At 37.9% G+C, this 24,232-nt stretch overlaps 1 protein-coding gene across 8 annotated transcripts in view; it reads left to right on the plus strand.

Moving 5' to 3' along the window:
- Positions 1 to 3,178: 3,178 nt before the first annotated feature.
- LOC113543370 (prolyl 4-hydroxylase subunit alpha-2) overlaps positions 3,179 to 24,232 on the plus strand; it is a 97,537-nt gene continuing 76,483 nt past the window's right edge. Inside the window, exons 1-2 of one of the 8 annotated variants that reach the window (XM_053240378.1) lie at positions 3,179 to 3,647; positions 6,216 to 6,313. In XM_053240378.1, coding sequence (XP_053096353.1) covers positions 3,622 to 3,647; positions 6,216 to 6,313 — 124 coding nt within the window. In that variant the 5' untranslated portion in view covers positions 3,179 to 3,621. Of the gene's footprint in view, positions 3,648 to 3,873; positions 4,029 to 6,215; positions 6,314 to 24,232 lie in introns of those variants that run through there. The other 7 variants (XM_034311025.2, XM_026941496.3, XM_026941500.3 and 4 more) reach the window with 7 other exon arrangements.

The following is a 24,232-nucleotide window of genomic DNA, read 5'->3' on the forward strand; positions in this document are numbered from 1 at the left end:
GGGAGTCAGCTGCAGGCTTGAAGGCTCCCCAGCCTGAATTTGGTGGTGGGGGTATGTGGCAGCCAGGGCGTGGTCAAGCGTCAGGAGAGGGGGTGGGTCGAACCAGCAGGTAATGCGTGATGATAGTCACTGGTGTTTTATTAGCCTGAGTTGATTTATGTGTGTATCTTTGTGCTTTCAGGGGACTCCTCTAACCTGGGAGTGAGAGAGAAACAGAGTGCGAGACCACTTGGCAGAGCTTGTTTTCTTGGCTGACCTGTTCGATGAAAGCTGAAATTCTGATCTATCATCTCATATTCATCTTTTGATCTCAAACCCAAAAGTCTTCAATATATAGCAAAAACAAAAGAATTGGCCTTTCTGTTCCAATACTTTTGGAGGGAACTGTATGTCTGGCCGTTGCAGGTTAGGCCCCTGCTTAAGATCATTTAACCAATGACAGGGTGCCAAGCCTTAAGGATCTTCTAGAATTACACCCTTTGAAAGTGTTACTTTAGCCGAACAGTACTTTCTGTCTTTTGGTGGTAATCCATAATAAAAAGTAGATAACATTTTAGCTAATGTCAATCCAATTCCTGAATAAAATTCTCTTGAATAGGTTGGAATAGCTAAGTCATGGGCCAGAATGGAAATCAAGGCTGAAAAATCTCACAGCCTCTCTATTTGGAACATGCAGAAGAAGACTAGGCTATTCCTGGAGTTGAGGGAGTCAACTGACCAGGTCATAAGAAACACCAAGCTTCAGGTTCAATTGGGTTACAGGTGGAAGGCAAAAGAAGCAGAAGGCAGGGTAGCACAGAACACAGCAATGAAGATGACATTGATCCTAACACCTGGGTATGACTGGAACCTGAGAGTGAGACTTGATCAACAACTCCAGTTCCAATCTGAAGTCACCTCAAACTCTCTCTGGCCAGACATTATAGCATTATTATAGCATTATAGTGCCTTGGATGAGGGGCTGGAGGCAGCGTATGAAAGGAAGATGGAGAAGCTCTGAGTGCTGGCAAGTGAGTTCAGAGAAGCAGGATGTAGGGCTATTATTTGCCCTGTGGAGGTAGGATGTCTCAGTTTCATAGGCATCTACCCAACGATTCTTCTGTGGTATTGGAATGTCAGGGTAGACACTGAGGAATGTACTGAAAGAGCTGGCAGATGAAGCAGAGAAGGCCAGGTTCTGGCTGATGAAGCAGAGAAGGCCAGGTTCTGGGCCAGCTGCAGGGGGTGGCAGGGAGATGTCTCCGCCACTGCCCCACCACCAGGAGGTGTTCTGGGATTAAAGGGGCGAAACACCAGTGAAGGGCGGCTCCCAGCTGATGACCCTGCAGCTGGTCCTACACTGTCACTGACCCTCACTGGCACTGCAAGAGGCAACAATGTCCAGCAGGCTAATCCCTAGGGGTGTAACGATACACTCTAGTCACAATTTGATTCGATTCACGATAAGGTTCCGATTTTAATTTGACTTTGATTCACACCTGAAACAACCATTTTTTAATTTTTTTATAAACAATGCAAAACAGTGTGCATTTTTGTCTGTATAAAACTAAATAAAATAATAAATGTACTAAAATAATAAATGTACTACAGGATCACCATAACTTAAAAAGAAATAAATAAATTTGTAAATTCTCCCAAAAAATTTTGATTGAATAAACAGTCTCTGACCTGTGGAAATGATGGATTGAAAAATAATAAGCTCTGCAACAGGGCCTGAGACATTATTTTTAACCGGACATAGAGCTTCAAAGTTGGCTAATATCCCAGAGTTCTGCGGCCTCTTTTTTGGGCACTGTAGATCGCAGCGGTGTGAGGCTAATGTCATTTGAAAGCTACTGAAGAGCTCTTTTTAAATCTTATAATATGGTCATATACCCATATAACCTATAATGCATGTCAGTCATTGTGAACTGGAGCTATCAGGCCCAGTATGCTCTCTCCATATATTTAACTGTGGGTTGTGGAGACTTCTGCTGTTCAGTCAGTGCAATTGCATTAGATGCATAATTAATAGAATGCTGATTCCCACGTTGTGAATCGCATTTTCCTCACTGCCAAATTTTACACCTCTACCCCACCTGTGCAACCATTTGATAGATTCTTTAGTCAGACTATAACCAAGTAGCATCATGTTTCATCAAACACTGAAGGGGTCTATAACTACACCAAGACATGAATCTATAACTGGTCTTAGATAGATAGATAGACAGACAGACAGACAGACAGACTAGGTTACAACTACGGCAATTCTGACGAAGTAACACAACACAAAATAAAGTGTCCACATTAACACTTGTCATATATTCTAGGGAAGGTGCACAATATTGTTTTTGAGCAATATAGTACAACATAATTAAATGTTTAAGAAAAAACATAAAAGATTTAGTGTCCAAACTGAGAGGTGTAGCATGATCTAGAGAAGATGAATAATATTGTCCAACTTGTTTTGGAGCAGTATTCTCTTGCAGAAAATATCACAATGACATGGGTTTAGCAGACCATTTATGATATAATAGCAACTACTCAGGCACTTTCGTACATTAATTCTAATATCTGATTACCATTTTTCTATTTCTCTATCAGTATCAAATATTAATAATTTTAATTGATACTAACATCCATTACATGTTCATTACAAATATGAGTTTAAATACGCCCAACTAGTCTGTGTCGTAAAAGGCGCTTTTTGTTCTATAACTAGTTTTTGAACTACTGCTCTAATGATATGGTCTAATTCTTTCCAAACTGATAAATTCACCTAATCATTTTGGCAGTAGTTGGTTTGAGTGGTTAACATTTTGTAGTTTGGGAGTAGTTGGTTTGAGTGGTTGACATTTTGTAAATTTCATAGCTCCTATGTAGCAAGATGCTACTGATATCAGGCGGTTGCTAATGTCCTAAACCTTTCACACTATTCTTTTTGCTACACTATAGCGACAATCCCTAATGATTCTGCAATACCTGGACCTTTTCCCTTTCTGTCCACTTGCTGGAACACTTCTTGCGTTGTATTCCAGTACCCCATGTTTTAAAATTAAACATAGTACAATTTATTTCACATTTAATTAAGTTAAAGAAGAACATTTGTTTAATGTGTCAAATTCTTATCTTATTATTACATTCTTATATTTATATTGCTAGAACAGTAAACTGTTCTAATTTTGTTTGAATAAACTATGCCTATCTATCGAATTGGGTCTAATCGACATAAAGCTGTGACTAATGCAATAATGCGTTAATGCATGTCTACTGAATCCTCCATTAAAGAGCAACTGTCGAGTGAATGTTGAGCCATTTTCTGAGGCTTTAAAGCCTGGTTTAGTTAAGTAAACCTGCCGCCGAGCAGGTTAGCTTCACTGCTTAAACTGCCATAGTAACTAGAACGGAAACCTCAACACTGTCTCAACAGACTGAGGTTAACTAAACCCGATTTCTGGAACACTCCCAGTTGCTGAAACTCGACACCACTTTGTGCCATATATGACGTACGTTTGAAAGCTTTTCGCTCGCCATTAAGAACATGCAGTTTTGCAAGGCGTGATTTACCGTAAATCCGCGATAAACGCCGCATAGACACTCCAAAAACAACTTAAATCAGAGATTTGGTATTGACTGTCTTAAATGAATTTGTTGCATCTTAAGCAGAGGTGAGTAAACCAAGAGGCTGCAAATGTATATGAAAGTATAATTGATATACTGGATCCTGGATGTTTGGTGTCAGCTAGCGTTGTTGTACTCGGCATTGTATACTTTTGGCCTGTACAAATACTGCGTTTACCTTAACACGCTAAGAGAAATCAAGTTAATCGCTTTTTGATACAAACAGTTCCTTTCGTTTTTAAGGTCCTTAGACGTTTTAGAGGACTATCGTTGCGCGTTGAATAGGGGATTTACGTACTTACACTCCAGTGTGTTATAAAATGTGTGGGGGACCAGTACGTGGCAGTTAAACTTAGTGCTCTTCCAAAACGTAGCTGAAGGATTTTGGAGAATAAGATTTCAAGAGGTTCTCTGCATCTTTAATGAAAGTAAGGGACCTGTTTTGTAACATTTTGCTATTATTCTTAAGGCGAATGAGAAGCTTTGCGTGTTACTTGTATTAGGGCGTTAGGTAAAAGTTACTTTCACAAAATAATAATAATAATAATAATAATAATGATAATAATAATAAGATGGTCTGGAATATAATCAGTGTGTACCAACGAGGTTTTTGGTTTAGGATTTTAGTGTACATGTTGTAGACTATACTACTTCTCATATAATTGTTAAGCGTTAACTTGATTTTTAAGATGATTACAAGCCTATATAGTGAATACCACATTACTGTGATTGGGAGATTCTAGAAACATCTCGCTAATGTTTGCGCAGCTTTTGCGAAAGGCGGACCTACCCAATCTGATGGCTTTTTAGTAATTCCATTCAGTTGCTTCAGTAGCACAAACTAAATAATTAAATACCAACAGTTCGCAAGAAATATGAGTTGGAGAAGAACAACGACCTATAAACAAGATCATGCCTTGACCAAAAAAAAAAAAAAAAACGCATATGAAAGTAGGCTGAAGAGTTAAGAAACTTGACAGTGTGATGACTGTTGGTGGTTAAACGTGTGCAGGCGTGATATTTAAGATTAGTAAATTAATATATATTGTATCACCCTGTTGTTTTTCAAGGAATGGTATAGAGAAAAAATAAAAAGTAATGCCCCGTTACTCCAAAATTGCTAGCCCTATGTGACAGCATAAAGTAGTTTTGCACCTAAAACCTAAATCATCACCCATAGGGTACTGAAAATGATTTGATATTTACCATATAATATTTGTTAGAGAAATAAAACTTTTGCCACTGGTTTATCTATTGGCTATGACAAGCAGTCTATCATCGGCACAAAGCAGAAATCTGGCTAATCTGCATGAAGCTGAACTTTTGCCACCAGATTTTGTTGCAGCTGGAAGTGACATTATGATATAAACTTCTAAAATATGCTTAAGTATTGGGGGAAACATTGTAATAACACTATGTAACACAATTTTTGTTCCTGGGCAGTGACCAGGACATGGTGAAATTGCATAGTTTCTTTCACATAAAGTCAGAAAAAGGCATTTTTTAAAATCAAAATTAACATGTAATTATACTAAAGATATCCAAAATGACCACAATTTTTTTTTAAGTTATTAGAGATTCACGATTATATTGTAAATCACTTTCATGAAGCACCCCCCAAATGTAGTGTCCCATCATGTTATCGTTATATTATCCTTGGTAGCAGCGTTCAAAGTCCAGTATATTTTGGTGAAAGCACTCACCTTACTCGTCTGAGTATGCTCCCATGTTCTCCTTGAATTTATCAAGGTTTTGAGAGACATCCTGCAGCCCACTGTGCCGTAGTTCTTCACCAGATTCTCAACCAGCTCCGCAGTTTTCGGCTTTGTGATTGCCAGGAAGCCCCGAACCACTATGACAAAGCTGTTCCAAGCCACTTTCTTACTTTCTAGTGAGCTGCTTGTGGAATTCCTTGCACTCTAGGATCTTCTTTATCTGTGGTCGTCAAATTTGACTTTTGCATCAGACAGCTTAGGAAAGAAGTCTTGAAGGTTTGTAGTTTTGGTAGTTTCAGGTCTTCTGTGTGGTTTTTGAGATGAAGTTGGGGTGGGAATTTTGTAAGACCTGACCTGTCTGCTTCACACCTTCAAGAGCCACATGAAAGTATAAATGTCTTTTGTCCTGTGGAATGCCAGTTCTGATGCACATACCTCTAGTCTCAACCATTTTGCCTCAGCGACAAATCACACTGACTACATTATTGCGTGCACACAAACACACACACACCCCTCTAAGCTCATTATGTTAAGTCCTGGCACCTCATCAAGCTGGATAAAATATGTGCCTAGCAAATTGTAACATATGACCTTTGCTCACACTTTTGAATGTAGTCATTATTTTTACATGCATATTTACATTTTTAGAAATGTGCCTGATTCTATTTTACACTTCCTGAAGAGGGGATTTTTTTTTTGACTGAACTGTTCATTTCTTTCAAGAAAGAGTAATTTTCAGCACTTGGCAGTATTGTGAAAAAGGGGCTTTGATAAACCTCTTCCTACTTTCCATCAGCAATCATTACTACTGTTATGTCTGTGTCTACTATGCATCTGTATCCAATCTGAGGAGATTAATAATTAATAAATGCACTCTCTCTCTCTCCCTCTCTCTCTCAGAAGTGTGCATCAGGGAGACATGCAGTTTTTGGTGGTGACAGTTTGGTCTGTGTGCTGGCTCTGTTGCACAATACAGGCAGAGATCTTCACATCAATTGGTAAAATTTTGGATTTTGCATAATGCTTAATTTATATACAATTCTGACTTATTGTTACCAGTCTAAACTCAGTGTAAAAAATGTCCCAATGCTCAGTACTGAACAAGTATTATTCAGTACATTTGGTAAAAAGTTTAACTTCGTTAAGTCATTCGTTTATTTATAAAACATAATTACTCACAGGCATATCTTTATATTATGAATATTTAGGGGCCAAGCACCGAAGGAGCATAGGCACCTATTGTAATCGTTGGTGTTCCTATTATTATTATTATTATTATTATTATTATTATTATGCTTCCGGGCATACCAAGTCAAATTATGTGAAATTTTCCTATGTCAGCCATTCTGAATTTAGACATAAAATGCTGTATTTCATGAACGTCTTGGTGTGTCGTTATGAAAACTGGTATGTGTCATCAGCATCATGCCGTGAAGGTACTCAAAAAGTTACAGAACAGTGAAAATTTATAATAAAATTTCATAAAATTCTAATAGATTTTGATTATTTTCAAATCATCTTCAGTCCATTCCAGCAATAAGGTAAGGATTTCGTTTTGATAGACAAAACCAAACTGTCAGTCCGACTGACTTAACATGTGGCATACAGTGCCTATGTCCCTGTCCATAACTGTCCATGAGAACAATTGTGTATCTTAAAAACATGGCCACCATCTGCTAATCACATTTCATGAGTTTTTAGACAATGTTACCAAAGACTGATCAAAACAAAACACTGTGGACATATTTGCCTTTTGGGCTGAGAGGTTTTTGCAAAATTTGAAATTAAAAGAAAGTCACCAGATGGCGCTGTCACCTTTTTACATGCTTGTTCTCATATAATGCAGTTTTTCAGGGAAACACAAGGATCTGAGGCTGTATCAGTGCAACTCTTCGATGTATTCTGATGAAACTTTATATGTGCCATTGTAACCATCCCCAGACAATGCCATATCAATTTGGTGACAGTGCATCTATTTATGTAATTATAATACACCTCAAGTACTTCTCCTTATGGTTTATAAATTATTTTATGATAATACAGTATATATGATATATGAATGTTATATATATACACACATATACAGTCATGTGAAAAATTTAGGACACCCCGTAAAATATTCAGTTCTTCATTAAGAAATGTTAACATGTCAATCTTGTTTTAATTTTTACCTGTAGATGAAAGTGATGTAATTGCATGTAAACAACAAAAAAATCACTTTGTTTTCACTTATTAAACAAAAGAAATCAACAAAAATGAGTATTTTAACTGAGGAAAAAGTTAGGACACCCTATGACCTAATAGCTGGTGTTTCCCCCTTGAAAATAACCTCAGTGAAATAACCTCAGTGAGACGTTTCTTGTAGCCATCTACCAGCTTCTGACATCGACTCCTCAATGCAGAATTCTTTCAGCTGTGTGATGTTTGAGGGGTTTCTTGCAAGCACAGTCCATTTCAAATCACCCCACAGGATCTCAGTAGGATTTAGATCTGGGCTTTGACTTGGCCATTCCAGAACTCTCCATTTTTTACTTTTCAGCCAGTCCTTGGTGGATTTACTGGTGTGTTTTGGGTCATTGTCATGTTGTGTTACGACTTCCTAATTGGCTGCTGCTGTTGTTGAAATTAGCGTCTAGGAATGTAGGAAGTCAACACAAAGAATAAATTAATAAAAAAAGAATTAAAGATGTTTTTACAATCGGAGAGGCTGTCTGTTACTAAAGGAATGCGATGTGTGGAGTAATGAATCAAACAGAAACCAGAAAATGCTTATCAGGAAAACTTTAGTGAGGAATTGTGTCCATCAAAACACTTGGTTGCTTTGCATATTTACAGTGACGATAGAACGTCAAAGAGTAAGGGAGATGATATTTACAAATTATATACATAAAAAAAAAACTCCACCGTGTGAGACGTGAGCGGAGCTGAAAGCAAAGAAATTATTAAAACACTAATCTAAACAAAGAAAAAGAAAACAAAACAAATCTAACTATGCTCTAACAAACTAACAAACTAACAAAACATAAATACAAGCATTAGCTCCCGCTCCTATCCTAGTGTTTTTATACAAGCAATACTCTACATGTTGCTTTGTGTAAGTCACGTGACATACTAACCTTGCTTCAACACGATGAGTCAGGAGATAAATTCAACTGTCAACTCTTAAAGAGAGAAAGGGAATCAAATCACAGCTTAATTGGGCAAACAGCCAGAGTCAAGTCAGAGGCAGGTAATTACAACATGTAAAGCTAACAAATCACAATTGCAACAACTCGGGAAGGATGGACAGCGTGACAATCAAACAAGAGCTATCAGGAAAAACGCGCCCCTCCTCTTGCGTCATTTCCGAGTTCTTATAGTAGACTGAGGGTGCCTGATTGGTTCAGAGAGGTGGGTGTCGTCATCATGTTAACAGGGAAGATCGACTGGTCGGTTGTCCAATCCCAGGATCTAAAGGTGGTAATGGTCAAAACAAGGCAGATAGAAAAAAAACAAACCTCCCACAATATTACGGGACATAACATGTTGTAAGGTCCAGTTCCACTTCAGCTTCAGTTTTCTGACAGATGGTCTCACATGTTCCTCAAGCACCTTCTGATACAATGTAGAATTCATAGTGGGTTCTATGATGGTGAGCTGGCCAGGTCCTCCTGCAGCAAAGCATCCCCAAACCATAACATTTCCACCTCCAAGTTTCACAGTTGGTATGAGGTTCTTTTGCTGAAATGCTGTATTTGGTTTATGCCAAATATGCTCTCTGTTATGGTGTCCAAATAATTAAATTTTAGACTCATCTGTCCAAAGCACATTGTTCCAGAAGTCTTGGCTTTTGTCTATGTGTTCTTTGGCAAACTTCAGTCTTGCCCTCATGTTTTTCTTAGACAGCAAAGGTTTCCTCCTTGTACACTTCCCATGATAATTAAAGTTGTGCAGTCTCTTTCTGATTGTAGATTCATGCACTTTGACATCAACTGTAGCAAGAGCTTGCTGTAGGTCCCGTGATGATATTTTAGGGTTTTTGGAGACTTCTTTAAGCATCTTGCAGTCTGCTCTTGGGGTGAATTTGCTTGGACGGCCTCACCTGGCCATGTTGGCAGTTGTTTCAAATGTTCTCCACTTGTAAATGATCCGGACAGTGGAATGGCTGATTATGCATTCTTTTGACATCTTTTTATATCCCTTACCAGACTCATAAGCATCAACAATATTCTTTCTGAAGGCCTCAGAGAGCTCTTTGGATCTCACTTCAACAATTAAGAGCAAACCAAACTAAATGTCTGAGGTTTAAATAAGGCAAGCCTCCTTCAAAATGCTCTGTAACAATGTCCTAATAATTTGCACGTGTTGTGATACACCTGTAGGTATTTTAGCCATTTTAAGTACAAATAAATGTGGGGGTGTCCTTACTTTTTCCTCACAAGAAATTGGATTTTTTTAAATTACATTTTACAGATCATTTTAAAAAGACTTTTCTTTGGTTTCATTTGTTTAGTTATATTACTTGAATCTCCCAATATTGTTAAAATGAAGATCAACTGTCCATATATTTAACTATGTTAAAAAAAAAAACACAGGCTTTCATGGGGTGTCCTAATTTTTTCACATGACTGTGTATATATATCTATCAGAATACTACTGTCAGTGCAATCACATCACTACAATAATCATTACTGTTTTATCTCAAATTGTGTTTGGCACATATGCCTTGAAGGTACCTGTGATGCTTGCCGCAGGTTTCTCAGCAAATTTTATTGTTATCAGTCAGTACAAACATGCAATCATTCATTTAACATTGTCAAGTACAATGTATACCCTAAAACCCCGGCAAAACTTAGGTTTCCATTTTGAGAAGGGCACATTGTCAGTCAGTTAGTTCAGGTTTCATGTAAAATGACTTAACAATACACAATTTCAGAGACAATACTCCTGTAGCAAGCTAGAGTTAAGTGCTTTCCTCAAGGATATAAAGGTGATGGCTCATAGCTCACTCCTCCTGCATTGAGCTTAAACCGGCATGTTTTCAGTACTTCTCTTGAGATTTGGGTTATATGCTAATATAATTAGAATAATTATATTAGCTAATACAATAAGAATAATTTTGAAAATCTGATGTCGAACTTTGAAATACAAAGTGTCATGAAAATGTATGTCCCCTAATGTTTTAGAATATGCTGGTGACAAGTAGTCACTAAAAATGGTGAATAGAGCCTTTTTGGTACTGCTGTCCTGCTGTGAGCAATGTGTGCTGTGAATGTCCTCAAAGGAAATATGCATGTAGTCATAACTATGTAGCATCCAGATCTTGTGGTGTCCTCACAGTACTATGCATTCCTATAACACAAGAAAACAAAATATTTTTCTGTTGTTGTTTTAACTTAAGGTATGTAAAACAACATTAATAAAAATAAACATACTCACATCAAGTCTCTATATAGTAACATGATTTTTTCCAGTAGTGAATTCTGCTCTTTGTTCTTTTTGTGCCGTGTTGTTGTCCAGCAGAAAGAGAATGATGGGATGTTAGGTTTTTTTAAACAGAGGATCAGAAAGTTAGGTGTTCTAAACCAGAAGGTGATGGATGAGGTGTGGTGTCCTCACAGTACTAACTAAAAAGTCCTACAACATATGAAAACTAAAAAGTTTTATTGTAATGTTTTAACTTTGCGATTTTAAGAAGATTAACGAATAATGTGCAAATGAAAAACACACGCCAAACAGCATTTATAAACAATAAACATACTCGCATCAAGTCTCTATGAAGATGATTTTTTTATTCAGCAGCGAAGTCAACTTTTTTTTTTTGTCCTGTGTTGTACACCAGACAGTACAGATGGTAAAAGATGAAATGTTGTTGAATTTTTTTTATTTTTTAAACAGAAGGTCAGTTCTTTTAACCAGAAGGTGAAAGATGAGATGTTAATGTTTTTGATCAGAAGCTTTTTTGTCCAGAAACTCCAGATTGTTTGTGGCTTGAGAAAGGTTCCTCCTGGTAAATATGTAACTAACATTACAGTTTTTGGCATCTTACTTTTTTTGACATTACAATTTACTTACATTTTTTAACAAAATTGCTTGTGCAAAAAATACCAGTGAAAAATAATATTTCTATAGAGAATAAAAGAAAAACACTGCTTTTAATAAGTAGAACTGCATAACCCCAACATGTCTGGCACAATTTGCCCCACAATAACCATTTTTGAAAAAAAAGAAAAAATAGTAGTAAAACTAATAGCTAATTTATATAAATCAATTCATATGTTGGCAAATGAACAATATATTTGTTTTGTTGATACAAGTAAGTTTACTTTGACATAAGTCAATTTATCTGAAATGTAATGTTTATACTAATAACCTTTTTACAAATTTTAGCATATAAAAAATTACCACTTGCTAAGTAGAAGACTGCAGGACGTGGTTCAGCTTGCATAATGATAAAATTTTCTCCAATTGTAACTACTGTGCAGTGAGAACTCCTGGGTGTGGTTTTGCATAATAGCCAAAACCTGTTAATTCAGGCTTAATACAATAAGCAGAGGAGACCTGGGCTGGCTGGCACAACATACTTTTTTTTTTTTTTTTTTTAAGATATTTCTTTAATCAAACATTAAGTTAACCCAGCAAATAAAAATAAATACAACCAATAAATACCTAAAGACTGAGGGAAGTGGTGCTGTAGCCCCGCTATGAAGTGCTGTTAAAACAGTTTATGCAAAAAATATATGTAAAAATATATAAAAATATATCAAATATATAAATATAATTTAAAAAATGCCTCTGCAGCTTGCAGCTATATTTAAGGGCCAAGCACTGCAGGTGCATAGGCGCCTATTGTTTTCGTTTGTGTTTTTAATTATTATTAGGAGCCAAGCACCACAGGTGCGTAGGCACCTATTGTGATCGTTCGTGTTATTGTTGTTATTATTAGGGGCCAAGCACTGCAGGTGTGTAAGTACCTATTGTTTTCATTTGTAGTGTTCTTCTTATTATTATTAGGGACTCCTGAAGTCTAATGGCAGCCCATAGAACCGCTGTCAGGAAAGTTATGAAACTTTGAAAAAAATCACTGTAACTCTGCAACCGCATGATCGATGAAGCTGAAAATTGGTATGTATGTACTTGGTTGGACATCCTAACATATCCTCCAATATTACTAGGATATATAAAAAAGCCACCAGCAGCCAGTCAAATTTCAGCTGCTAGTAACGTGAAATCTGAATGGCCTACCATTACAAAAATGGATGTCTTCGTACATTTTATGAATATTTGTACCAGATTTTTTGAAAACTGGCCACAAGGTATATAATAAGCAACTTTACATTTTAGCTAATAACTCCTCAACCGTGTGATAGAATCAAATTCTTGTTTCTTCTGAATCTTTGCTTTAAGCCCTAACAAGTGTAAATATTTTTATTTATATGTTTTTATATGAAGTTTATCCTCCATTCAGATTTTTTGAAAAACATACTTTTTCGAACTTGTCCTAGGCTGTTCATCTGATTTGCGTGAAACTTGGCATGCATCCCCAGACCTTGATGACAAAATGCTATTGAAAGAATTTTGATTCATCAAAGTGTTGCAAAGATATGAGTTAATTAATTGGTTAGGTGATGCTCATTTTTACAAATTGATCTATGTCTGCTGAACGCAATGTCCAAACTTAACAAAACTTTATACTCATAGACAACAGGACATTCTGAGGAGGCACAAGAAGTCACGTCAAATTCTGCCCATAGGTTGTGCTAAAACTGAAAACCCTCTGTAACTCCACAACCATATGATCCATGAAGTTGAATATTGGTACACATCATCTTTGGTACACATGCTAACATGTTCTCTAAATATGATTTGGACAAATCAACAAACATATCCACAAGCAGCCAATCAACTTTCAGCAGCTAATAATGTGAAAATATCCGACCGTTATGAAAATTGACATGTTCGTACGTAGTGGCAAAACAAGACTGTGTACGAGGATCGGTCACAAGGTGGCACTATAATTAGCAAATTTGTGTTTTTGCTAATAACTATGCATCCGTGCATCCTTGCTTCCTATGAATCCTTGCATCAAGCGCTACAAAATGTATATCTCGTTTTTATTTTTATATATAAAATGTATCTGCAATTCTAATTTTCTGATAAACCTACTTTTTTTAACTAGTCCTAGGCTGTTTGTCTGATTCACACAAAATTAAGCATGTACCATCTCAAGATACTCCAGACAAAAAAGTTTTCAAAAGATTTTTGATTCATACAATCGTTGTGGAGATGTAGGCCCTTATATTTGTGGGTGTGGCAAATAATAACTTATTGGCTTATATCTTGTGAACGCAATGACTAAACTTTATGAAACTTGGAACACATGGACAACAAAACAAAATTTGAAATGCCAAATTTCATGAATTTCTGATGTTCGGGGGACTTACAGTAAATTCTAAATGTTCAGCCATTTATCTCAATCTGAGTGACAGATGATGACTGTAATACTAATGTTGCCCACAAGAGGGAGAATTATAAATCACAGAATCACAGAAGTCCAATCTTTTTCCATCAGTTTCCATCAATTTGAATAGCTGAATAACTCGACATATAAAAAAAAAAAAAAAAAGCATAGAAATTAGATTAAATGCATAGACTCATGATACTCTAACAATATCTCCTGAGTTTTATAAAGTTAGTTTGGAAACAAATGTGTGAAATGCTCAAAGATGATTAAATGTTATCGTAATCTTTACATTTAGGGGACCAAGCACCGAAGGTGCATAGGCACCCTATTGTTATTCTGTGTATTCTTCTTCTTCTGGCTAGGGTGTCTATGGCAGCTCACATAACTGTCTGGTAAAATGTAGTGACATTTAGCTCAAATTTAGTACATTTACGGTCGTAACTTTTGAACTGTGTGTCCATTTAAAAGCCAGGTATCCCTGGATTCTCTGGGTCGAGGCGAGTTCAATGCAGCCTATGACATCAATTTCCGCCTAATTAGATTTTCTGCCATCTTGGATTTTGTCAAAAAGAGTTTTTTCGCTACTCCTCCTACAAATTTTGTCCAATCAACATGAAATTTGGCTCACATCATCTTCAATGTGTAATGACGGTGAAGCTGCCAAACAGGAACTGAGGCTGTATCTCAGCAGCAACTTTGTGCATTGACACAAAACGTGGTAGGCATCTTCAGGACCATGACGCGAGGCTATGCAACAAATTTCGTGATAGTGCCACCTACTGGTCAAAAGTTACAATAACATACAATAAAATGCTTACATCTAACTGCCATTTTTGTTACTCCTCGTCCAAATTTTGTCCAATCTTCACCAGATTTGGGTCACATCATCTGGAGACGTGTCTGAATAAAATTTATCAAAGGAATTTTTATATTCAAACCCATTGTCTGCTGGCAAATGCGAAAAACACAATGTGGGGCTGTGTCTCAGCAGTGCGTCTACATATCATCACAAAACTTGATAAGTGTCTTCAAGACCATGCCCTGAATGTACCCAAGATGTACCCCATTTGTGACTGTGCCACCCCATGATCAAGAACTGTAACAACTTTAGTTTTTTCACATAAATTCACAGTTGATTTTTCCTACAATTCCCTTTAGTATGCAGAAGTGAACACACACCAGTGTCTGAAATCCAAGTGTACTTCCTGTCGGCCACCCTGCCCATTTGTTCATCTAGACTTTTTCTCCTGCAGTCAGAGAATTCCAGCACTGTCTGTGGTCAAAGCATACACATCATGAGTGAAACTACAAATCACTCTTGAATCTCTTTGCCTAAAGTTATGGCTCTGCTTTGCTATGATTGCTTAAGCAACAATTATAGTGTGTCTATGAATGTGTGGCCCCCGAAAATGCTGCTTGCAGCTTTAATTATTATTATTATGCTTCTTTTTTTTCTGTTAATTTCCAAAGCTATTTCATATATTCATTAAAATGTACAGATTAAAAACAGTGATATTTTTTCAACACAGATAATATAATATAATATAATATAATATAATATAATATAATATAATGATTTTTAACAGTCAAAAAAACAAAACAAAACAAAAAAAACCCCAGACATATTCTTTTAAACCAATTCATTATAACCTATTCTATATGCCAAGTTCTTCCCAACAAGTAATTTCATGCCCTATACACAACACAAACAGTTCTTTCAAACTGGAATCCACTTTGCCATCTGCTTGGACCCTGATGATTGCCGCTTGCAGCTGTATTTCTTCTTCTTCTTCTTCCACTCTTGAAGTTTATGGCAGCCTATAGAACCGCTTGCTGTTGGGGACAGTTTGAATATACATTTTATCTCAAGCTCTCTAGCACCACCAACAGGTCAAAGTTGCACTCATGTTTATGCTGATAACTTTTGAACCGTGAGGGCTAGAAACAAAATTCTTTTTTCCTCTGATTTCTCGTGCTGAGTTGGCTTTCATTTCTTTCTTTTTTTTTAATTTTATTTCATGGTTTCAGTTTCTGCCTAACAAGATTTTCCACCATTTTGAATTTTCTCAAAAACACATTTTCAAACTCATTCTAGACGCTTTATTGGCTCTTCACCAAATTTGACCCATGGTCATCTTCAGACCATGCTAGCAAAAAGGTGTTTATAGCTTTTTGATTGACAAAACTTTCTCGAATAACACGCAAATGAATTTGATGGTGAGCACCCCGAAATGCACGTGAGGCTATATCTCCGTAACGCATTAGTGTATTCAGACCGAACTTAATATATGTCATAGCCATCATGACTTAAGGGTACCTGCACAGTTTCAGAACAGCACCACCTAGTGTTCATGAGATATGAAAAAATGTTTTTTGCTTGTAACTTCTGAATGGTTTGTCCTAAAATCATGAAACTGATTTCGTTAGATTCTGTGGGGCATACCGAGTCAAATGATGTGAAATTTTCCTAGATCGGCCATTTTGGGTGTTGGCCATTTTGGGTGTTGGCCATTTTCAATTTAGATGAAAATCGATATGTGCCATTAGTACTATGCCATGACGGCATTCTAAAAGTTTCAGGACAGCGCCACCTTGTGGTCAAAGTTTATAACAAAATTTCAAAAAATGCTAATAGCTTTTGACTACTTTTGCTGATTGTGATGACACTGGTCTTGATAGATTTCTTGGGTCATGCCGAAAACAATGATGCCATGGTTGGCCAATCTTGCTGTCTGCGTCACCTAATGCTCAACAGATATGTAAAAAATAATTTTTGCTTTTCGGACCGTTCGTCTTATTTTCACCAAAATCGACTCTTATGCTTGCTTAGCTCCTTATTTTCCTCTGTAGTGCTTGGCCCCATAAATGCTGCTTGCAGGTATATTTATTAGGGGCCAAGCACCGCAGGTGCATAAGCATCTGTTGTAATTCTCAACTTTCTTCTTATTATTCTGCTTCTTCTTCTTCTTCTGCTCTTGAGTCTATGGCAGCCCACAGAACCGTACATCAGAAAGTTATGAAATTTGGCACACAGATAGAGGACAGTCTGAAATGTTATCATAGCCAATTTGGAGTTACTATTTAAAGCCATCTAGTGCCACCGACAGGTCAAATTTTCGTTCGTGTTTATGCTAATAACTTTTGAAACCGTAAAGGCTAGGTTTTTGAATTTTCTGAAAAACTTACTTTTTTGAACTCCTTCTAGAACGTTTGTCCAATTTTCAAGAAAATTGAGTCACATCTCCAGAACATGTGGACAAAAACTTATATAATAATATAATAACACGCAAACAAATTTGAAGGCGAGCATGCCGAATGGACTTGAGGCTATATCTCTGTAACGCTTTAGCATATTCAGACCAAACTTAGTATGTCATAGCCACCATGACTTGAATGTACTTGCAAAGTTTCAGAACAGTGCCACTTGGTGCTCACGAGATATAAAAAAAAAAAAAACACATTTTTGCTTATAACTTCTGAACGGCTTGTCATGTTTATGAACCATGAACCTTAGATTCTGTGTGGCATACCGAGTTGAGTGATATCAAATTTTCCTATGTCGGCCATTTTTTGTGTTGGCCATTTTGAATTAGATGTAAAATTCTGTATTCTACAAATACCTTTGTGTGTCGATAAAACTCAGTATGTGTCATCGTCACTATGCCCTGAAGGTTCCCAAAAAGTTTCAGGACAGTGCCACCTTGTGGTCAAAAATTATAATGCAATTTCAAAAAATGCTAATAGTTTTTGACTACTTTTGCCTATTGTCATGAGAATGGTCTTGTAGATTCCTTGGGTCATGCCGACAACAGTGATACCAATTATGCTATGTTTGGCTCAGTTGGCTCAACTTCCTGTCTGCCTTGTTGAAATGATTTGAAAACATACTTTTTTGATCTCCTCCTACATCGTTCATCCGATTTTCACGAAAATCGAATCAGATCATCTCCAGACCATGCCAACAAAAATTTATGGAACTCAAGTTGATTAGTCAAACTGTTCTCGAATAATGTGCCAACAAATTCTAAGGCGAGCAAAATGGACGTGCTCACAAGATATGAAGAAAGCATAGTTTTTGCTTTTTGAAACGTTCGTCTGATGTTTACCAAATTTGACTCAGATCATCTTCAGTCCATGCCAGCAAAAAGTTATGGATTTCATGTTGATAGACCATGAAATCAGTCATGGCCTAATGGATAGAGAGTCGGACTTGCAACCCGAAGGTGAACCTGAAGGTTGTGGGTTTGAGTCTCAGGTCCGGCAGGGATTGTGGGTTGGGGGAGTGAATGACTAGCGCTCTCTTCCACCCTCAGTACCACGACTGAGGTAAGACCCTTGAGCAAGGCACCGAACCCCCAACTGCTCCCCGGGCGCCGCAGCAAAAAAGGCTGCCCACTGCTCCGGGTGTGTGTTCATGGTGTGTGTTTGTGTTCACTACTGTGTGTGTGCACTTGGATGGGTTAAATGCAGAGCACAAATTCCTAGTATGGGTCACCATACTTGGCCACAAGTCACTTCACTTCACTTCTTCACTTCAAACTGAACCGTCAGTCTGTAACCAGTGATATACATTTTTCCACAGGAGGCCATTTTGTCTGTACATCATTTTGAGTCATGTCAAAAACCTGATTTTTCAGAGTCCTCCTAGACCATTTATCCAATCTTTACCAGATTTCACATAGATCTTCATTAGAGCATGCTGGCAAAAAAACCTTTTGATATCTCAAACTGTTTCCATATAATGCATCTTCAAAGTGCCACATAGTGTTTTCTGCAACATCTTGGCAAGCCTACATATATATACATACATATATATATATATATATATATATATATATATATATATATATATATATATATATATATATATATATATTATATATATATATATATATATAATTTATATAAGTTTCAGTGCATTAGGCAGTAGGCTAAGATGTTGCAGAAAACACTATGTGGCACTTTGAAGATGCATTATATGGAAACAGTAAATATGTAAAATAAATAAATATATATAATGTATATATAATGTGTATATATATATATATATATATATATATATATATATATATATATATATGCACACACACACACACACATATATACATACATACATTATATATATTATATGTATATTTTATGTTTATATATAAAACATATAAAATCATGACCATGCTCTGATGCTTGCTTAGCCTTCTTACTTTGCCTCTGTAATGCTTGGCCCCATAATTGCTGCTCGCAGCTATACTTATTCTGCTTCTGCTTCTGCTTCTTCTGCCCTTGAGTCTATGGCAGCCCATAGAACCGTACATCAGAAAGTTATGAAATTTGGCACACAGATAGGGGACAGTCTGAAATGTTATTTGAGCAATAGCTCAAAGTTGCAGTCATATTTATGCTAATAACATTTGAACCGTAGAGGCTAGAAACAGAATTCTTTTTTCGTCGGATTCCTCTAAATTGAATGCATACCAAGGTTCCGATTTTCATCCAACTATATTTTCTGGCATTTAGAATTTTCTGAAAAACCTACTTTTTTGAACTCCTCCTACATCATTTTCACGAAAATCAAAACAGATCATCTTCAGACAATGCTGACAAAAGGTTATGGAATTCAAGCTGATTAGTCAAACCATTCTCGAATAACGCGGAAGTGAATTCGATGGTGAGCACGCCAAAATGGACGCTTTAGTGTATTCAGGCCAAACTTAGTATACGTCATTTGTGTTGAAAAAAATTTTTGATGTCTCAAACCGTTTCCATATAACGCATCATCCAAGCTGACATAAGCGACACTACAGCCTATTGCACTGAAACTTGATATGTAAAATCATGATCATGCACTGATGCTTGGATAGCTCCTTACTTTCCCTCTGTCGTGCTTCGCCCCATAATTGCTGCTTTCAGCTATATTTTATATATTTTATTATTATTTCAAAAAGAAAATCAACGTATGTATACAGTCATTTTAATGAGGATAATGCATGGTGATTTCAGTAGATTCTTGTTTATTAAAAAAGTTTTTTCAAAATTTTCAGTTTTTTAAATTTATATCAGGATGTTTAAAGAATATGTTTATAATCTCACTATGGTCACTGAATCATGAAGCCTCTAGAGAAGCCCTAGTACATAGGGAATCAAATGTATACATCTTATATAAAGCATATTATTATATAAGCATATATTCCTTTTAATAATCTGTAAAAATCTTTAAAAATACAGTCATCCTTTTGAAAAGGTTTTTTAAGTGTTTTAGGAATTTAGCCGTATGTGTCCATAGGAATTTTTACAAGGTTCTTCTTTTTGTCCCAGCGCCCCATTCTTTCAGAATCAGAATTAGCTTTATTCGCCAAGTGTGCGCGCAGACACACAAGGAATTTGTTGTGGTTTTCTTTAAGGTGCTCTTGGTACATACATACATATCTTACATGAGAACAAAAAACATTTAAATAGTAAGACTTAACAATAAAAAAATAAAAAATAAAAAAATAATAATGTGTATGAATCTGGAACAGAAGATTTATGTACAGATTTGCGCATTATTTACTCTATATACAGCTGTATAAATAAAGAGATATGCATATGTATTTACATAATACTTGAGAAAGAGGTAGTAATTAGAGATGAATTACAGAAATGAATTATAGAATAAAAAAACACAGGTAATGATTCCTGTGTTAGCTGTTTAAGCTGGAGATGGCATGGGGGAAAAAACTGTTTTTATGCCTAGATGTTCTAGCGCACAGAGATCTGTAACGTCTGCCTGAAGGGAGGAGTGCAAACAGGTTGTGGCCGGGGTGAGAGGGGTCTGTGATGATGTTAGCTGCCCGCTTCGTCACTCTGGAGTTGTACAAGTCCTGAAGGTTGGGCAGGTGCACACCAATGATCCTTTCTGCTGTCCTAACAGTCCGTTGCAGTCTTCTTATATCTGATTTGCTGGCTGACCCAAACCAGACAGTTATAGAAGAGCACAGAACCAACTCAATAACAGCTGAGTAAAACTGTGTCATCTGCGCCTGTGGCAGGTTGAACTTTTTCAGTTGATGACGGAAGAACAACCTCTGCTGGGCCTTTTTCACAATGGAGTCAATGTGAATGTCCCACTTCAGGTCCTGAGGGATGGTGGTGCCCAGGAACTTGAATGACTCCACTGCAGCCACAGTGCTGTCCATGACGGTGAGAAGGGGGAGAGCAGGGGGGGTTTCTCCTGAAATCCACTATCATCTCCACAGTTTTGAGCGTGTTCAGCTCCAGGTTGTTGTGACTGCACCAGACAGCCAGCCGCTCAACCTCTTGTCTGTAAGCAGACTCGTCGCCGTCCAAAATGAGACCGATGACTGTAGTGTCATCTGCAAACTTCAGGAGTTTGACAGAGGGGTCCTTAGAGGTGCAGTCATTTGTGTAGAGGGAGAAAAGCAGTGGGGAGAGAACACAGCCCTGAGGAGCTCCAGTGCTGATGGTGCGGGTGTTGGATGTGAATTTTCCCAGCCTCACTAGCTGCTGCCTGTCTGTCAGGAAGCTGGTGATCCACTGACAGATGGCGGTGGGTACAGAGAGCTGTGTCAGTTTATTTAGAAGGGTATCTGGGATGATGGTGTTGAAAGCGGAGCTGAAGTCCACAAACAGGATCCTTGCATAAGTCCCTGGTTTGTCCAGATGTTGGAGAATGTAGTGCAATTCCATATTGACTGCATCATCCACAGACCTGTTTGCTCGGTAAGCAAACTGCAGGGGGTCCAGCAAGGGTCCAGTAATGTCCTTCAAGTAGGCCAACACCAGCCTCTCAAATGACTTCATGACCACAGACGTTAAAGCAACAGGTCTGTAGTCATTTAGTCCTGTGATTTTTGGTTTCTTGGGTACAGGGTGATGGTGGAGCGTTTGAAGCAGGAGGGGACTTCGCACAGCTCCAGTGATCTGTTGAAGATCAATGTGAAAATGGATGATAGCTGGACAGCACAGGCTTTGAGACAGGCTGGAGAGACACCATCTGGGCCTTTGGCTTTCCTTATCTTCTGTTTCCTGAAGACTTTGCGTACATCATCTTCACAGATCTTAAGTACGGGCTGAGAAACAGTAGGGGGGAGCGACGGGGAGGGTGTTGATGGCTGTGTTATGAGACGGTCAGAGCAGGTGTGAGGTGTCAGACCAGGCTTTTCAAACCTACAGTAGAACTCGTTCAGGTCTTCAGCCAGTTGTTGATTGGCCTCAGTGCTGGGGTATGGGGTCTTGTAGCTGGTGATGGCTTTCAGGTCTTTCCACACTGATGTAGAGTCATTACTTGAAAGCTGTTTTTCCAGTTTTCCAGAGTAGTTTTTCTTTGCCACTCTTATCTCCCTATTCAGTGTGTATTTGGCCTGTTTGTATAAGGCTTTGTCCCCACTTCTGTAGGCGTCCTCTTTGGCCTGGCGAAGCTGTTTGAGTTTTGCACTGAACCAAGGTTTATCGTTGTTAAATGTTAAGTAAGTCCTGGTAGGAACACACATGCCCTCACAGAAACTGATGTAGGACGTCACAGTGTCGGTGAGCTCATCCAGATCAGTAGCTGCAGCCTCAAAAACTCTCCAATCAGTGCAGTCGAAGCAGGCTTGTAGGTCCCGCTCTGCTTCAGTAGTCCATCTCTTTACAGTTTTTACTACAGGCTTAGCAGATTTAAGTTTCTGCTTGTAAGCCGGTAGAAGATGAACCAAACAGTGATCAGAGAGTCCCAGAGCTGCTCGGGGGACAGAGTGGTATGCATCCTTTAAAACAGTGTAGCAATGGTCCAGTATATTGCTGTCCCTGGTGTCCCTGCCAACTGGCAGTTAGCTTTATTAAAATCACCTAGAATGATCATGAAAGAGTCCGGGTAACGCTGCTCTGTGTGTGTGATCTGATCGGCCAACAGTTCTAGCGCCACGCTCACACGCGCGTCAGGAGGAATGTACGCACTCACCAGAATAAACGTATTCCCGCGGCGAATAAAAAGGCTTACAGTTAATTAAGAGAGCTTCCAAATTTGGGCAGCACATCTTTAAAACTGTCACGTCTGTACACCAGCCTTCACTGATATAAAAACATAATCCACCGCCTCTCGTTTTCCCCGACGACTCGGTGACGCGATCCGCTCTGAACAGCTGGAAGCCCGTTAGATGAAGCGCGCTGTCCGGGATGGCTCCGTTCAGCCAGGTTTCCGTGAAGCAAAGCGCAGCAGAGTTTAAAAAGTTTTTGTTTGTGCGGGTGAGGAGTTGTAGTTCGTCCGATTTATTTGCTAGGGAGCGGAGATTCGCCAGATGAATGCTCGGCAGCGGAGTCCTAAAACCGCGCTGTCGGAATTTCACGAGCGCACCAGCGTGCTTCCCTCGTTTGCGTCGCCTGTAGCGTTTGTATAGGATCGCAGCTCCTCTGACTAAAATGTCCAGTAAAACGTCTGAATGCTCAAATGTCGGCAAAAAGTTATTTGGTGCGCTATTTCCGATGTCCAGGAGTTCGTTTCTTGTAAAGCTGATCGGAAAAAAGTTGCTTAAGACAGGACAAACAAACAAAAACAGTACAAGTACCAAGGAACAACAAACCGAGGCTGCCATGTGCGGCGCCATCTTGTTGCCATCTTTGTGCATGATTTTAAAATACAAGATAAAATTTATGTATGCTAGAAATACTTATTGTGATAATTCTTAATGTACTACACCTAAGAACTCTATAAAGCTAGATTGAGTTGTCTGAGATAAATGAGTGCTCCTGTTTTGACTAGAAAGGCAGACTAGAAAGGGCAGACTTCAAACTATGATCAGTGGCTTGCGATTGGCTAATATGTATGGTACAGAAGTTTTTGCAGATACATGTCAAGAGCTTCAGTTAATGTTCACATCAATCATCAGAATGGGGAAAAATGTGATCTCTGTGACTTTAACTATGGAACGGTTGTTGGTGCCTGATGGGCTGGTTTGAGTATTTCAGAAACTGCTGATCTACTGGGATTTTCACATACAACAGTCTCTAGAGGTTACACAGAATGGTGCAAAAAGCAAAAAACATCCTATGGTTGTGTGGGGCATGAATGTATGTTCAAATCTGTTATGCTGACTGAATCAACTGAAATGAAACGTTAGGTTATGAAGATAATCCCTCGTGCCTCTCTTTTACGGAAAAATTCTTATAGAAGTTTCACTTTCATAATAGGAAGAAGATGACAATAAATATGTCGTTGATTATAGTAATGTGATATATAAGCATATTTCAGTAGCCGTAAGGTAGGACAACCCAGCCACTGGACACTCCCTGAGCAGAGACATGCAATCTTGAAACATGAATAATTATTTAACTAGCAATTAATATTTCTGAGTTGCTTTTAAATTTGGGAGGACACACTGTGTTCTTCGCACCATAATATGATTAAAGTTTTATATGTAGTTATTTTTGCTCAGGATTCAGGCTGTTGCAGTATAACTGTGCAGTAAATTAGTAATTAAAATGCAGATGAGCTGTCATTCAA

The sequence above is a fragment of the Pangasianodon hypophthalmus genome, chromosome 15 (assembly GCF_027358585.1).
Source record: "Pangasianodon hypophthalmus isolate fPanHyp1 chromosome 15, fPanHyp1.pri, whole genome shotgun sequence".
Lineage (NCBI taxonomy): Eukaryota > Metazoa > Chordata > Actinopteri > Siluriformes > Pangasiidae > Pangasianodon > Pangasianodon hypophthalmus.